Source organism: Callorhinchus milii, unplaced genomic scaffold (assembly GCF_018977255.1).
Source record: "Callorhinchus milii isolate IMCB2004 unplaced genomic scaffold, IMCB_Cmil_1.0 Scaffold3, whole genome shotgun sequence".
NCBI lineage: Eukaryota > Metazoa > Chordata > Chondrichthyes > Chimaeriformes > Callorhinchidae > Callorhinchus > Callorhinchus milii.
Genome location: NW_024704744.1, coordinates 18,903,641 through 18,921,829, shown reverse-complemented (window position 1 = coordinate 18,921,829; position 18,189 = coordinate 18,903,641). Strand labels below are relative to the sequence as shown.

Below are 18,189 nucleotides of genomic sequence, written 5' to 3'. Positions count from 1 at the left end.
AAGGTGCTATATCAAATGTAATGATTATTATTATAAAAGCTGTGACCTTTCTCAGCTTGTAGTTTAGTTCCACAGTGGGTTAAGATCAATTTTACAAATATAGTACATGAGAGTTTCAATGGAGGACTAATGATAATAATGCAAAAAAGCAACTTAAAAACAAATTAACCTTAACCTTGCATTTCTAATTTTTCATACTTTCTTAACTTTTATGACAATACTGCCAGTAAAAGGTTTTTCCCAAAGACTTGCAGTTCAAAATAGCTCTTACGCAGTTAAGTTTGAGAAGTCAATTTAAAGATATGATTAATCCTGGTATGTGCAATCTTTAGACAGTGCAAGAAAGCTGCCAGGAGACAAATAATTATTTATTGTGTCATTGACATGATGTTTCTGACATAGTTTCATTTACAATAAAAGGAAGGGGAGCGGGGCTTATATGAACATTGTTGTTGCTTTCTTCCAATCTCCTCAGCCTTGCATAGTTGGATCATAAATTCACTAAAAGGAATCTCAAGCTCATTCTATCCAGCTCTCCCCCCCCCCCGCCCACCAGTCCATTGTTTTTATTCAGATTGCACACTCCTAACTTTTGGAACTCCGCCCTCTCTACTCTCCTTGCACCCCTTCTGTCTACAAGTCCAGTCTTAAAAGCTACCTCTACACCGCGCCTATGTTCACGTCCCCCTTCTACCTTTGTGCTCGATTGATACGATTCAATAAACAGAAAGGAAATGTTGGTGAAATAAACATATTCGACAATGACTTTCTTTGGGCTGTTTTAACAGCTTTTGCTTCTTTCGCTAGGGATGCAGCCATATTACCATACGGTGATTTTAACTACCATCTGTGTAAACACATGAAAAGCACACCATCTGAATCTGTCAGCACAATGCTACAGTTGTAGCATAGTAATAGTACTGTTACTATTTATGGGAAATCTTACCCTCCTGAGATGTGTCTAATGTTTGTTGCAATTAGACTTGCAGATATAACAATTTAACGGATTAATAGGCACACCCCTGAGCAATGCACACATTTACTAGCCTTTAAAACTTTCCAGATTCCCATTACACGAAGTTACAAAAGTTTTCAATTTACAATTTTGGAAAAAAAAACCTTGACTTTGAATAAAAAAAACGTTTATCTCTGTTAAAGAAAACTATGTAGACAGACTCTTTACATTAATAAATGTTCTTAAAAAGAGATCATTGCTGCTTTGGTGACATTGTGAAGGCAACAAGCGTGGTAAATAGAAACCACAGTGGAATCATGCGAGAAATTATGCAATTTTCACAGTGCTTTCTTGAAACGCAATTGGTAGTGTTCCATTTCATGTAAGTTTTATTCACTTCTTTAACTGACTGCAGTGAAGGATATACTAAAATACTGTTCCCCTTGGATTTTACAACAACAACTTGCATTCCTATAGTGCCCTTCAGGTATGATAGCATCTCGGAATGTGTTTACACGAAGAATACTTCCTCTATGATGGTGGTAACCCCAATTCCCTGATCTTTCCCCAGACTCTGTTGTATTTTTCCTCTTCAAATTTTATCCAATTTGCTTTCAAAATTTTTTTGGCTTAGCTTCAGTAGCCACTTGTGGCAAAGCATTCTGATAATCCTCAGTGTGAAAAGTTGCTCTTCCTGAAGTCTTCATCTTTGCCCTGTCACTTTCTTATGTGACATTTGAGAACCATGAGCGCAAAAACAACTCAGACTACACAAAACGACCAATACTTAAATTCCATTCACATAATAATAATCCTTACATTTGATATAGGGCTTTCACGTTCAGGGAGACATCGCAAAGCACTTCACAGGATTTACTTTAAAATGTAATGACAATGTATGACGTGCAGCCAATTAGCACACAGCATTGCTATATTTGATATATATTTCATAACTTGATTCTTCATTGAACACAGCTCTTAAACCTCGCACCATCACCACTTAAAATCTATGCAGCAATGTATCTAACAACAACAACAAGATTACATTTGTACAGCCCCTTTCACGTCGGGAAGACGTCCCAAGGCGCTGGACAGTGTACAGCATTTCAACAACAAACGATTCTTAGGATAATCAAGCATTTCTTCAGTTACAACATAGCTAACCAATAATTAACGGAAAATATTTGCATAAAAATGTTTCATTGTTCCCTACTTTAAGAATAAGACATTCAAAATAAAGCTACTCCTTGTGTGTCTCCCTCCAGTAGCTATACAGTAGTTTTATTAATATGTAGTTTAGAATGTATCCATGGTAGACACAATAAACAGCATTTTCTGCATTGTACAATATAAATGGTGATACTTGATATTATTATTGGACAGAAGACATGGTTGATGTTACATGTTAGATTGCCATGACATCCATCTACTTTACCTGGTTTAAAAAAAAAACAGATTTAATTTGATATATAAACTTTGTTATTTCTTGAGCAACCTGTGCAGAATGTTTATTGCATTTATCACATGACTTACAAAAATGTTACTACTCAACAAAATTAGAGTTCTAAAAGACTCAGACCTCTAAAGTGAGTGTTATTATGAGATAAGTACAACATTTAAAAATGTAATCCATAATCCTGAGAAAGGATCATTTTAATTCTAAAATGATTCATTCTTGTATTTGTTAAGAGCTTAGCAATATTTCTGGTAATTTCCCTAAAAGGTGACTGACTATCTTGATTGTGTCATGCAGTATGTTATTGTACAGAGAAGCTGAAATTCAGAATTTCTACTTTTCTGTGTAAACATTATCTCACATTTGAGGTAAGGACCAATATAAATCCCTTTATCACAACTGACTTAAATTGCCCTTCAATACCCAATAATGCAGGTCTGTTTAAACTGATACAACAGCCAAAAAGAAAATATGTGTGAAATTTAGTGGCAGTAACTTCTATTCAAAATGAAATCGCAAACATTTTAATGGATTTTATTCAGAACCAGCAGGAATATGCTCCAATCATTCTTGTCTATAGACTCATTGTGAGCTTGGGTTGGCCATTACTGTACATGTTGAAAGATAACACAAGGGCCTCAAGACAAGCTCTGTAAGTCTACTGAGGAGAAATTCCCTCTGTTTCCAGACTTGCCCTTTTTTCTTAGTATTTTAGAGCTTACAAATTCTGGATAATTCTTACATTAATTTTAAATTTGAAGCCATGTTTTTTGTAGGTATTTTTTAAAAAGGCTTTAAAATTAAAACTGGATTGAAGCATTGTCTAAAATATGCATGCTTTGAAATGCTGCCCAAACAAAGTACGAGTGAGAAACAGAGTGGAGTTTTTTTCCCCAGCGAGTGCAAAATAAAATCTATTTGTGAAGAAGACGACAGATTGAAGCTGTTCCTCAACAAATTGTAATCGAGCCGCATTTATTAAACCCAGAACAAGTTTGGTTAATGGAATATTAAGAGATTTTTGGAAAACTTTTTCATCTGATGCATCCAGGCACTTTAGAATAATTTTTTCAAAAAAATGAACAAATATTATTTTTCATCTATTTTACTTTTTTCAAAAAAAACTGGATTGATCTTCTGTTTCTTTTGCAGCTACATTTGAAAAGATATTTGGTGTCCTTAGATAGCACGACTAATGTACATTTAAGATGCAGGACTGGTTGAAATCTCAGTGTTTCCTTTATACAGCGGAGTGCTTGTTTAACAGACAGCCTAGGCCACAGTCATGGAACTCCTAAAGGATGGCTGCTGGCTTCCTGTGGCAGAATTAGTCCTTTTCCCTTCCTTTCTGCTATAACCATTTTGTCTATCCGAAACTCTTCAAATCACAAATTTGTGTCATTTAAGGGTTTTCTTTTCATTTTCCTTTTTTGTTTCATAAGCAATTATTGCATCTTCCTTTCATTTCTAAGTTGCCTTTATTTTGAATAACTTTGTTTGCATGGTGATGTATTTTGCTCTTGGCATTATTTACTCTTTCTCTTTCAGATCACTTTTTTAAAAAATATAAGTAGAGAGCTTTAGTGCAAAGTATACGGAGTGATAATAGAAGCCATCTTTTCTTTGCATCATTGAATTGTGAAAGTAAACGGTAATTTCTGATTTATTGCCTGCTGTTGGTAGGGCTGCAAAGGAGATCCGCAATGGAGAGAAGTTGGAGTTGACAATGTCAAACATAAATGCAGATGTACTGGAAATGCTGCTGGAGTTTATTTATACTGGCTCGCTCATCATCAGTTCTGGAAATGCAAAAACGCTACTGGAGGCTGCCAGTAAATTCCAGTTCCGAACCTTCTGCAAAGTTTGTGTCTCTTTCCTAGGTAGGTGAATCGAATCAGTAAATACATGCGTTAGCAATTTCACATGTTAACACGTTGAACAAGATTAAAAATGTTCTTGATGGTGTTCGTTCGGATCAACTCATGTTAGGCACAATCCGTCCTTTGTAGGACTTGCAGATACAAACCTAAATCTAAGTAACAAAACCTATTGACACTATATTTTTTGTGGTGCTCACCATATGTCGCATCCACTGCGAGCGCAGTCCAAAAGCTGTGACTCAGAGAGTGGACTATTGGGTTGTGGAAAAGGTGCCACATATCCATATCAATCTTCTGGATTCTACTCAATTGATATTAAACAGCAATCCAAAGTATGCCTGCAGGGGAAGGGGAGATATCTGAAATGAATTGGCTTTGCTGCGCAGTGTCAGTAGCTCAGTTCACACCCCTGAGGGCTGAACAGACAGATTAGAAAAATTGTGTGTTTGCCTCTGTATCAATCAAGTTGTGTGTTGAAATGTAATCTTTTTATAATGTATAACGATTAATGTTTATACTATATGCTGTCGTGCAGGTCTAGGAGCATGTAGGATCTTGCCTGGCTGCTGGGAATATTGATCTATATTAATAACTACATCTGCTCCAGCAACACATTTCTCACTATTAATTATAACTGTTTGAAAGTTGACTTCACTATAACCAGTAAACTTCACTGTACAGTAAGTCTGTTGAACAGCAAAGTGTACAATGAATCAAGGTGCCCTTTGATCCACATACTCGGTATAAATCACTTTATCACAACTGACTGCAATTGCTCTTCAATATCCAATAATACCTGCACTTACCTTAACATGACTGATCATTTCTTAATTTCCAAATTAAATAGAAAACTATTCCCTCTTCATAATAGTAGCTGCACCCACTTTAATGTGACCAACAAGCAGGACTGGGAAAAGTTCTACAGTTATAGTGACTAAGGAACAGATGGAAGCTGACAAAGAGCTGGACACTTCACTGTTGTTGAGCTGCAGACAGGAAGATGGTGGCAATTCTCTCACTCATTTCATACCGAGCTGTGTTGCCCATCATCAGTAAGCTCACAGGGTGTGCCTGGTACCTGCTATCTACCTACTAAAGGTTCAAACCCAGGCTTGTAGTGAAATGAACAATTAGTGTCTATCCCCCTGGGTGGGTGGGGGTCTCCTTGGGGCAGAATGGGCTGTGAAGTGATATGATTGGCAACGAACTGTCAGAACTGATCCCCAAGTAAGCTATGCGGTTTTAGCTGGTTAGACTCCAGCAGTACTCTGTGGTTCCCAAGCCTTGGTTTGCTCTACCCTACCTTTGCGACTTCCTAACCCACTACCAACCTGCCCACTCCCTCCGCTCAGCGGGCTCCAGCCTGCTTCACAGCACCCACAACACCCACCCCACCATTTGCAGGTGGGCCTTCAGCCACTTTGCCCCCACTCACTGGAACTCCATCCCGCAGTCCCTCTGCCTCACCCCCTCCCTTGCCTCCTTCAAAACCCATCTCAAGACCTTCCTATTCAACCATGCCTTCAGTCATCATCCTCCGCCCCCCCTGCCCTCCACCCTCCCCAATCCGGCCTCAGCTTGGATCAGAAAAACTGATTGTCCTGCACCTTGGGACGTCCTCCCAACGTGAAAGGCGCTATACAAATGTAATTTTGTTGTTATTGTTCTTGCCAAACGGTGCCTAAAACTCTGGAATTAGGAAAACATTTCTGGAATTTCCATGTGCAGGTGGGAGGCATGAAACTCTCAGTTTGGTTTGGATACGCTTAAGCATGGTGATGGGTTTCCTCATGTGTTAGACACCCGGCTGACTAAAAAAAATTGTTCTTGAAAATAGCAGATATTTATTATTCCCCTCTTTTATTATCTCCTTCCATCGATCTTATCCCTGTAATGTAGCTTTTTAATCTGAATTCAATCATTAGTTATTAATATGTCCATATATTTTTCCCTTGAACGTACTTTACTCTCTGAGCAATTCTCCTTTCCCTTAGTCTTACTTTTGACTTCGCCAGGATTGATATTCTGTTTTTTTCATATTTACACAATAGTTTGCTGTGTTATAGACACAGCCAAAACCACCTGACCTTCTGCAAGTGTACACTGCTTATTCTATATAAATCAAGAGTTATCCTCTGTCTTATGTTAAACATTGGCAGCATACCATAAAATAGGGATAAAACTCAATCCAGGCAAATACAACCGTGGCAGATTCAGTACCAGCAGAGTTTAATGCTCGCATACAGGGCACGACAAATCTACCAAGTGAAAAATAATTCCCTGCATAGCACTTCTTCTTGAGTCAGGTCATAGCCGGTTTTCGAATTAAACTGTTCTTTCCCGTGGGGCATGACATCAATCTCAAGTGATTAATGATCTTCTTCATGCTTCACATGACATTCTCACTCGCCCCAGTAATCAAGCTATTCCTCAGGTGCACGTCGTGACAGCATCCAACAGTTTCCATGTCAGGGTTCAAACTCCCCTCCTTCTCCTTGACAGTCTGGGAAAACCCTTTCATTATAGCAAGGTGCCATTTCCATTTCTCAGACTGTCTGTTGTTGTCACCTTTTTGTGAATGGTTTTAAGACCTGTGCTTAATCTTTCGCAATTTTCTTTCCCTCTGGAAGTTTAACTTCGATCGCCCAAACTTATTTAACTTACAACTATAACTCATCCCATCAACTTTGGTTAGATTCCAACCAGGTTACAGAGCTCCCCCAATGGCATGGTGGGTAACGGTGCTGCTTATTGCAACGTTCAATCACATGGATTACAAGATCACAATATTGATTTGGATGAGGAAGGCATTTTGATCTCATCCCTCCAGAACACTTATCCCACCATTCCCCCCAATTACAGCATGAAGTTGATTTTTATGTCTAGCGTCCTGGCCTCTACCACCCTTCCTGGTAATTTGTTCCAGTCGATGATTACCCTCTGAGTAAAGAAAAACTTCCTAGTATCTGTCCTGATATTGCTCTTTACAATGCTAAATCTATGTCCTCTTGTCCTAATGTCTTGATGCACCCTAATAAATTGATGTGGCTTTCCTTTTTTAATCCCATTTAAAATTGTAAAACACCTTTATACTGATTTAAGACCATTTCACAAAATTGCGCACAGTGCAAAAAATGTTAATAAGACAATGGTCTTAAGCCAAAGGACATAATTTTTTGCCCCAACATGAGGATAGGACTGTTTATATCGTGCCTAGCCTATGATCACTGACTGCTATATCTATAATATGATTTACATTTGTATAGCGCCTTTCACGTCAGGAGTATGTCTTAAGGTTAAGCACCTGAGCTGGGTAGAGGAGGGCGAAACGGATGACTGAAAGCATGATCAAAGCCAAGTCTTAAGGCAGGATTTAAAAGCAGGGAAGGAGGGGGTGAAGTTGGAGAATTCATGGATGGAGTTCCAATTATCTAAGCTTTCATGTGAAAAATTATCCATTTGAGAGAATGAGAGAGACATACACATAGACAGCATACCAGAGAAGGGAAGAAAATTGAAGAAACTGCAGAGCTGAAAGGATGGTTTTCTGAACCACTGTATGTCATTTAATTTCACACAGTATTATAGATCCTTCTCCATGCAAACTATGATTACACCATTTGTATAACGTATGAATTCAACAACATTTCCTTCACCATCATAAGTACAACGAGTTCTCACTTGATTTGGGTAATGTTCTTCCCATCTCCACCCATTGTAATCATATACCTTCCCATTATGGTTGGATAATTCTCCACCTATGGTGAAGCTATATGCCAAATTTAGTGAATAAAACCTACTTTACTCGGCACTTCTCTGACCTTTCTCATTTGACCTGTACGTACACTTGCTCTTCTGGTATCAATGTATGTCTGACATCAGGTTCCTCTCCCTTGCTTGGTGCAGGGCACTACATAAGAACACGGTGCTGTTGTTGTTCCTATCTAGATAATGGCCTATATTTTAAATCCATTACAACTGCTTTATCATAAGATCACAAGAAGGCCCTTTGTCCCATCCAATTTCATCCCTCCAGAACACCCACTCCGCTCCCCCCATCATTGCACCAAGCTGCTTTTTCAATGAGTCTTGTGTCCTTGCCTTTTCTGTCAACTTATTCCAGTCATTGATTACCCTACGCATACAGAAAAATTATCTGTCCTGAAATTGGCTAAACAACTGTAAACTCTACAACTCTTGTTCTGCTGTCCTGATACATTGTAAAGTATTGATCTGAGTTCACTTTTAAATGATATCTTTAAATCTTGATATCTTGATATCCCTTGATGCCCATAAATTTTGGTTCCACATACATGTCTTCTGGATTGCAGCTTTCATACTGCTGGTTAACAGGAGAAGTGGCAGCTTTGCTCACTGAACACATTCAATAGTTACGGTATTTCTACGTTTAGACCACATAGTTCAATTCTGAAAGATAAAGTTAGCAAATTGTTTGTCAGTATAAATAATGGTTCATAAGAGTCTTAGGTAGGAATAAAGAATCATAGTAAAACATGATAGGGCACTCTCTATAATATATGCCTATAATAAATCAAATGGAACCCACTCGGATGATAAGGAAAAAGACTGAAGGCACTGATACCAATCTTGCAAAGCAGATGTGTTTCAAAAACATTGTCCTTTTGATATTACCATTAGTTGTGTGAATATTTTTTGGTCAGGCGGTTGTCTGATACAGAAGGAAATCCATTACCATGCTTAAGAATATCTACGCCGTCTGAGAGTTCCATGTATATGCACCTACACATGGACATTTCCCTGTGTCTGGAATGACATGCGCACTCTCTCCCTGAAGGAAGACACTCTGCTTACCTAATTCCGGAGACCGTCAGGTGCAGATTGGCAAGAACCAAGGTTTGGGGACAGCAGAGTGTGCATTGGGGTACTGCTGGAATTTTAAACAGCTGAAACTGCATCACTTGCTTTTGCGAGCACTGTCTAGCAAGCCTCCCGCTGCTTGTCCAGCAAGGACCATCTTACCCGTTAGCTATCAGGAGATGAGTGGGAAGAATCGATGTCCATGTACTCCCAAGTCCTGCCGATGAGCCAGGCTGACTGGGCTGTCATTATCAGTGTCCTGGAGTCCTGCAGACCCACCTAGCTCAGGATCCAGACTACCGAGACTGTCACAGAGGGTTGATTCGATTCTGACATTACGTGGTAAAGCACATAACTTTACTGCCACCTCAGTTCCCAGAAGACCGCACTTACCTCCCCCCAGTAGGATAGGTATGTGACGAGATCCAGGAGCTTTCGAACTATTGAGAGAATCTTATAGTAAATTAACCGTGTAAAGTCCATTGATAAAAAGTCAAAAACAGATGAAAGTTTCTAAATAACGGCTGGATTTGTGTTTGCATTTGTTCCTTCACTGTCTCACTAACTGATCTTATATTCCTAAAGGGAACCTTTATTCCCTTTTGTAAAAAAAAGATTGGGGAAAAAATTATACAAGCAACTGATCTTGTATTAAGTACAGTGCTATTATACCAAGCTTTTCTCTCTTAGAACAAAATTCATTAATGTTGTTTGTTCTTGAATCATTTTGACATTTTTATTGATACACAATCTACTTTGGTCCATCTTTATCATAAGACAATCATTTGGAAATGAAGCGGAAGATAATACTGAAACACATAGGTAGCAGCAACAACAACTTGCATTTATATAGCAGCCCTCACACAGGGTAACATCTCACAGTGCTTGAGAGCAAATTACAACGCACATAATGCAATACCAAATGTGTGCCAGAGTCAACTGGTCTTATTTTGAAAATGAGGTTTTGTGCAATAGAAGGTAATACAGAACCAGCGAAACATCTTTAAATAATTTTGATGTCTATGATATGAGTTTTGATGGGTCTTTTTCAGAGAAACAGTTAACTGCCATTAACTGTTTAGGAATCCTAGCAATGGCAGAAGCTATGCATTGTAATGAACTACACAACATGGCAAAAGCGTATGCCCTGCAAAACTTCCCAGAAGTAGCATCACAGCTAGAGATTCTGAACGTCTCGAAGGATGATCTTGTTGCCTATCTCTCCAATGACAGCCTGAACACAAAGGCTGAGGAGCTGGTGTACGAGGCTGTAATTAAGTGGACCAAGAAAAATCCAGAAAAGAGAACGCAGGTACATTTCTCACACTTATTGATCAGGTTACATTTCTCTGGCTTATGGAAACATTTACTTTCAAGTCCACAGGTCATGCAGGATTGCACATTAGTGGTGATCAAATGTGATTGCTGCTTCACTCCGTTTCCAATTGAAACTGGGGAAAAAAGTCAGCAAACAAATAGGTTACTTTAATAATATGTTCTTTTCCACGACCCCCAACTGTTCCCCCAATTTTTCCCTTCATTAGTTCTTCCTGGGCTCCACAGTTTTTGTATTTCAAGTTGGGTAGGTGGTTGTCCTACTCCCATGTCAGTCCTAATGCTACAGTTCAATCAATGGTGGATGCAAGAAATTTGCTTTTGCTAAAGACTGCCCATCTGCTAACTCTACATTTTATTCCACATCTAACCTGAACCCTAATCTGAGACCTAAATAGTCTTAGCTTTAAGTTCACTGCCTTACGTTTTAAGACCACGCAGAATGCTTTAAATACTTAATTTGAAAGAAGGCTTTCCAAAAGAACTTCCTGATGGGATGTTAATCCGAGATCCCATCTGCCTGTTTAGGTGAATGTTAAGACCGCATGGCCCTGTTTGAAAAGAGAAGCGAGTTCTCTAGGAGCTCAGGATGGAAGATCCAGCCAGCATTCTGCAATGTGGTGAATTTGTACTCCCATATGTGGTCCTATTCCATTCTTATATTTTTAAACTGGCTTCAAATCAAGCGATATAAATCTGCACGGAAACTTACATAAGTTATCGCTCGTGCTGCTATGCTTCATTTTCATTTAGTGAGTTTTGTATTCATTGGGGTAGAGGATATCAGTGCTCGGAAATACACTTTTTTCCAGTTTTGTCATCCAGTATCAGCATCAAGTATTCATAGGTCAAGTGTATCACAGCCAACCATAGAACAAAGCTCCTTTCATTCTGCCTCAACAATGTGCCATCACCTCAACCTCAATAGAACCCTTTTTAAAGCTCCAGTGTGAATCTTTCCACTTCTTGCACTGCCTGTCTTTAGACATTTCTGTATGAAATTGCCACTTTTATGCAAATTAGTGTCAGCTGTGTAGTGCGGGATGACACCTATAATGAGCTGGATTAAGACTGTTCAAACTTACATCACATACGATGCCGACAGCCCATAGTGAGGAGAAGCTTTCATTCCTAGCAACACCATTGAATAGGAAATGCTCTTTTGCACATCATTAACTCCATCTGTACCTTCCATGTCCTGCGGTCCATGATGTTTGGGAATATCTTTGCTGATACACCCATATATAATGGACCATAGGGCATGGAAGGTACAGGCGGAGGCTTGAAACCCATATAGTCTAACATGACACTCCATTTGCAGTGCTGGCGATAGGGGTGCGGGTTTCAGATGAGACTTTAAGCCAACATCTCATTTGCCTATTAAGGTGAACGTTAAAGATTCCATGAAACTATTTGAAAAGAGAAGGGATTAACTCCAGGACTACTGGCCAACAATCCCCTCAAAGTAGAATTGGTTGTTCACTTCATGGCTAGTTGTGGGACATTGCTCTGTGCAACTTGGCTACCATGTTTGTCCACAGTAACTACACTTTACATTACATCCTGTGAAGCTTATTGAGGCATCCACCTCATGTGAAAGACTCTACCAAATGCAAGGATCATAATTATTTATTATTCTCTTTGAGTGAACTCTTCAGTGCTCATTTATTGAACTGAACATAACCCATCAAGCAACAGTGAAACTGTGCATCAAAAATGTATGACTTGAGTTAACATAAACACAAGGTAAAACAAAGTTCACAATCTTATTAAAAATTTACAACGGATTGTACACCATGCGTATTCCAAGCATTATTTTTAGGTCTTAAAGATAAGAATATTAATAAGAATCCTTGCATTTCATGTCATGCCTTATCATGACATCAAAACTTCCAAAAGGACTTCACAGGATTTACTGTCAAGTATGGAGACTATATTTGTATTAACCTTGACACCACTCAACTCCAAAGCTCAATCAGGGTTTTCAATTAGTCTCTGAACCTTGTATTGAGATTCAAACAACCTTGGACAGCTGGTGGCTTGTTACTCAAGAGAATGGTGTATCTGTGGAAGGGATTACCTAAGGAGATGGTGTAGGCAAATGGTAGCAGTAAATTTAAAAGGGAATTAGACTGCTGTTAGCTAAGTTAATCGGTTGGGGAGAATGAGAGATTTGTAAAGGGTGACAAATGTGACATATCCATAATTATTGCTAGTCACATCAAATGTCATAATCTAAGATGACGTTCCAATGCTATTTATAGGACATTGCAATTTGCCTGCAAGTCATTGTACTTTACTGTAAATTCTGTTAAGCGCTTTGAGATGTTCTTCCATGTGAAAGGCACCATGTTAAGTGCAAGGATTATTATTATTATAGTTTGGACCGGTGATCCTGCTGGCTCTCTCTGCTCAGCAGCTCCAGCCTGCTTCACGTCCCCCACCTCGCTCGCCCCACTATTGGCAGGCGGGCCATCTACCACTCTGCACCCAGCTTCTGGAACTCCATCCCAAAGTCCCTCCGCCTCGCCCCCTCCCTTGCCTCTTTCAAGACCCATCTCAAGACCTTCCCCTTCGACTGTGCTTTCAATCACCGTGTTTCCCCCCCCCCACCCTACATCCTCCCCAATCGCAAACCCCAGCTCGGGTCCGAAACTCTTGACTATCCAGTGCCTTGGAACATCCTCCTGACGTGAAAGGCGCTATACAAATGTAATTTTGTTATTGTTGTTGTGATAATTATGACCTGGTTGGACAATCTGTTCCTGGCAATGTCCCAGCTGATAACTAGGGATGAGTGAACATCGACAAACTAAACGTTTAATCCCACGATTGCACAAAGCTGCTTAGCAGCAGTTAAGATGGGCCACAGTGCTTTTCAACCTGTGCCCTAGGGATCCCACCATTTCAATGCTGGTTCACAGAATGCCAGCTTAATTTAACTACAGTAGGCTATGTACTCCCAGGTTTCTCTAGGTACAATTTCACAATTCTCCCAGTTGGTGATATTATGAACTTAACTCTCTGGTGTATCACAAGTACCATGCGTGAACTCCATGGGGTCACCAGGCTACCCAGAAGCAGCTTGATTGTTACTATAATCGGGTGGTTAATGGGCAGTAGCATCTAGGCTCTAAACAGAGAAAATAATTTCTAATTACTGTAGTTCAATGAAATGTAATTTTAATGAACTAAGTGATGTGCTTGAGGTACCCACTAATCATAGAATTATACAGCACAGAAGGAGGCCATTCGACCCATCGTGTCTGTGCCGGATCTTTGAAAAGAGTTATCCAATTCAATCCCACTCCCCCGCTCGCTCCCCATAGTCCTGCAAACATTTCCTCCCCACTTGGAGTGATGTATGCACTCCAGTTATATTTCAGCAATGTTCTTAGTTAAAGCTAAATTATTTAATATTAATCTTTTTGGGAAATGAATCTAAACTGAAATTTGACCCAGACTCGCATCTAATCCTCAGAACTCAGAATAATGATCAAATTATATCATAGATTGCCATTTGCACCTCACTTGAAGCACCACAACAGTAACAAAGCTATCCCAACTGAACTCTTCTTTTTATTGAGAAAATGCAGTGCCTGACTTGCTACTCTACAAACAACTTATGCAAAGTAACAATCTTCAGTCACTGCCACATACATGAAGGTGCTCAAGACTCTGTGATTTTTAATAATTATAATCCCTGCATCTGCCTTTCACATCAGGAGGATGTTTCAAACGCTTTACAGGATATAGATATACTGTAAAGTGGAGTGACTGTGTTAACATCGCCGGCAGGGCGAAATCTTGGGTAAGTTTCCTTACTCCACACGCCTAATAATAATCCCTCCAAAAACAAAACAATAATAAATTGGTCATTTTCAATCCACGACTGTTTGTGGGACATTGCTGTGCGCAATTGGCTGCCACGTTTCACCCACAAATATACAGTCAATTCACTTTACAGTCTATTCTGTGAAGCGCTTTGAGATGTCGAGAAGACGTGAAAAGCGCTATATCAAATGCAAGGTTATTATAACATCTTCAATAAACTGAGTCTGGAGATAAATTTGTTAGTAGCAAAATGGCATCCCACTGCTCAATGCAATAGAGACAACATTTTATTGAAATAAACTGCACCACTGTTGAGTGAAAATGGACACTTCCAAAAGTATGGGCACCTAAATGTCCATTGTGCTGGAGCACAATGCCTGCCATCTGTGCAATATTTCTTATGTTGTTCAGTGATCGAAGTACATTTAGATGGCATTGAAAAGCTATACAAAATGTATCTTTTGTAAACGCTTTGTTCGTGTACTGAACACTTTGTGATTCATCAGCAGTTGAATTCATTCAGTGATACTCTGACATTGATAATTGCACTGTTAACACAAAGGTTAATGGACTAGGTTGACATCAAATAATGGTTTAAAATAATTGCAGCAAAATTACCCAACTCACATACTCTTCAAACAGGTTTGCAAGTGATAATAGCCCAGAATCTCAGCCGCTTCACCCATTTTGTTTCGTTTAATTTTGAAACTGTTTTTTTATCGTTCTTAAAACAAAACTACAGAAAGACAGATTGAAAAATAAGACTTAAATAGTTTAAAAATTGCAGGTTCTGAAATACTAAGAAAATAATCTGAAGCTGGAGCCTGAGCAGCAGTTCTATCTCAGAACGGTAGAATTTTTTTTCTCAATTTAATACTCCTTTCCAGATTTCTCACAATCTTATATATTAAGACAATATACAGTAGTCTTAAATCTAAGAACAAAAGAAACGTCAGGCTTCAGATTTCCCAAGTGTAGACAGAAATGATTTCCACCATTACAGCTCCAGCTATAATATTTACTGACATACAACTTCTGTCAATTTTATACATGCTTTTTAGATTCACGTTTGTGGCTGAATACCATTCTATGATAGTACAGAGATATTTCAGAAGAAAGACAGTGACACAACTGAGTGCCTGTGGCTGCGCTTGGTTCTATAGTATGAATTAGTCTAGACAAATAGACTGATTCATTTTGTCAGTCATGTAATGAGGTGCGACACTCATACGCTCTCGGTGTGAACACGTACTTCATCATTTACATTGATCCACTTGATTAGGACATTTAGGTCGCCCATAAAAATATCACTCCACGAGGTTGGCATTTTGGCTCGACCACATCTTCACCGTTCACAGGTCTCCTAAGCGTTCAGCTCTTCTACGGTTTCAGATCTGAGGGCCCGTTGCTTTTTCTCTTTAAGAAATTCTATCCTGATGGCATGCAGTGCTCTATTCTCAGGACTTGCCAGAGCTGCTAGCTGTGGTTCGCTTGCCCTTTATCCACCCAAGTTACCTGTTAAACGTGGTTGACAATGAGGAACTGATAAAGTCTTCGGAGGCATGCCGCGATCTGGTGAATGAAGCAAAACGCTATCACATGCTGCCACACGCTCGACAGGAAATGCAAACACCACGGACACGGCCGAGGCTCTCAGCAGGTAGGATTTCAGCAGATGTGAATATCTCCTCAGTGTTGTTCATGAGGTGTTTCATGTGTAAGTCAGTATGACTAAATCTGGCCCACGTATTATGCATCACGTAGATGAATGCACACACAAAAATAGGGATATTACACAGCTTAGCTCATCCTCTCCCAATTGATCGTTTCTAATTGATTTGTAATTGTTACTTTACCACACTTTAGAATATAATTTATTTTCTATTTTTTTGCTTGCTGTATTCTCAGGAGCCATCCTGCAATTTCATTGCATAATGTATTATCCTAGAAGGTTATTTACTGCTGATTGGCAAACAAACAGATTTAAGGAAAATCTACACTAGTTCCCTTTCTTACTCTCTCACCCCGTCTTTTATTTTCCAAACAAACATCTATAGTCTCCTAACTAGCTCCCTGGTGACCGGCATATTTGTTTTTCTGTGGAAAAGTATGGGAAAATTGTGCAGCTTGCACTAGCAGAGGTACCCGGTTAGCAATTACAAACTGGAACATTGGCAGATTTGTTTCCCCCTCCACAACCCCAAGAACACTGAGGTCAATTACAGTGCTGCTTTTGTGCAGCCTGAGATCAGCTAACACTACTAGACTGGGGTACTGAACCCAGGACCTTCTGAAGCTTTTGTGGCTCTGTTTCACACTTGGCACTGAATTTATCAAACAAGCCATAATTTATGTTGATGGCTCCAAAATGTGGCACGCTTGGATTTCTAGAAATGCTGATTTGATCTCTCAATGTATATATTTTTATATATATATCTATTAAATATTGTTTTTAAGGTGTGGCTGAAGTAATTGTCCTGGTTGGTGGACGTCAGATGATTGGAATGAGCCAGCGAGATCTCACAGCTGTCAGCTGCTTTAACCCACAGAACAGTAAATGGTACCCGTTAGCTAGCCTGCCATTCTACGACCGGGAATTTTTCAGTGTCGTGAGTGCTGGAGACAACATCTATCTGTCAGGTAAATATCGTCTAGTTCCTGTCCTTTTTTCATTTCTGTCTAGGTGCTTTGTCCAAATAGTCAGTAACACAATAACACTTGGGTCTGCTCTTCAGATCAGAATTAAGGTACAGAAAAAATAATTCAGCTCATTGAACTGAAAATTGTGCAACTTGCAAACAAAGCAATGGAGTAGATGGGGACAGAGAAGTAAGACTTCTCCACTGATAAACTGATTAGAACAAAAGTTCCAATTGAACATTTTGGAAAAGAGGTTTGGTATTAACATAAGAAAGAGAGAGAGAAAGAAAAAAAAGACAGAAAGAGGAGGCAGGCAGAAAAAGAGAGATAGACAACGAGAAAGATGGAGAGAGACAGAGAGAAAGAGAGAAAACAAGTGAACGAACATTGGGAAGCACTTTACTGTAATTACTGCCAAGTGTAGTGACCTTTAGTGGCAGAATTTTCAATGAACAGCTTAAACTCCATTTAATTAGGTTGGTCAACAGCTAACCATTTCCTGCAAAACCAAGATGCTGTTATTAACTGAAATGTAAATTGATCATTTTCAAGGCAAATCACATTTTCATTGAAGGACATTTATGAAATAGTCATCATCAATTTAGACCAATGGGCAATACCACAATTCACCATCTCCTTTCACAGCCCATTTATTTACCATTAAAGTAATGACTCCAGTACATATTTCACTGATTTCAATTCTTACAAGAGTCCAGGTTGACTGCATTTTCTTTAGTGGGTTAGTTATTGATGCTAGATCTGTCAAAGCAAAGCAAACACCCCTATACGCACTTGATCAATGTGTACAATTGGGAATTAACTCTGTGGGCTGGCGGTGACAATATAATGAGTCACATCTATTGACGATAAATTGAGGCAAAATATATTCAAGGGTTGGGGGAACACCACGGAAATGGGATCTGAGCAAATGGCTCCAGTGAGGGAAGCTTGCATCACGGTCACAGTGAGATGAATGGCATCCTTTAAGCTTGATATAATTTCATAATGATTTCTGGCCTGAAAGGAACATTAATGATCAAATTCCATATCCTCGCTGATAAATAAATTGCTTTACAAAACGGAAATCCCACTGCTAAACCCACTTTATTAGCGCACCCCTCAGCCACTCCCAAGATATTCTTGCCAAGATTAGCCTCAAAGCTGGCTTTTTGTTTGGTTCTGAATTTTTAAGCAAGCCTCTGCATTTACTATGCAGATGTATATTTCAAAAAAAGGAAATTTGTACTGTC

At 39.2% G+C, this 18,189-nt stretch overlaps 1 protein-coding gene across 1 annotated transcript in view; it reads left to right on the top strand.

Moving 5' to 3' along the window:
• Positions 1-18,189, top strand: part of LOC103180920 (kelch-like protein 29) — a 203,573-nt gene that overhangs the window by 150,084 nt on the left and 35,300 nt on the right. Inside the window, exons 6-9 of the mRNA XM_007897033.2 lie at positions 4,095-4,291; positions 10,183-10,442; positions 15,761-15,959; positions 16,757-16,939. Coding sequence (XP_007895224.1) covers positions 4,095-4,291; positions 10,183-10,442; positions 15,761-15,959; positions 16,757-16,939 — 839 coding nt within the window. The remainder of the gene's footprint in view (positions 1-4,094; positions 4,292-10,182; positions 10,443-15,760; positions 15,960-16,756; positions 16,940-18,189) is intronic.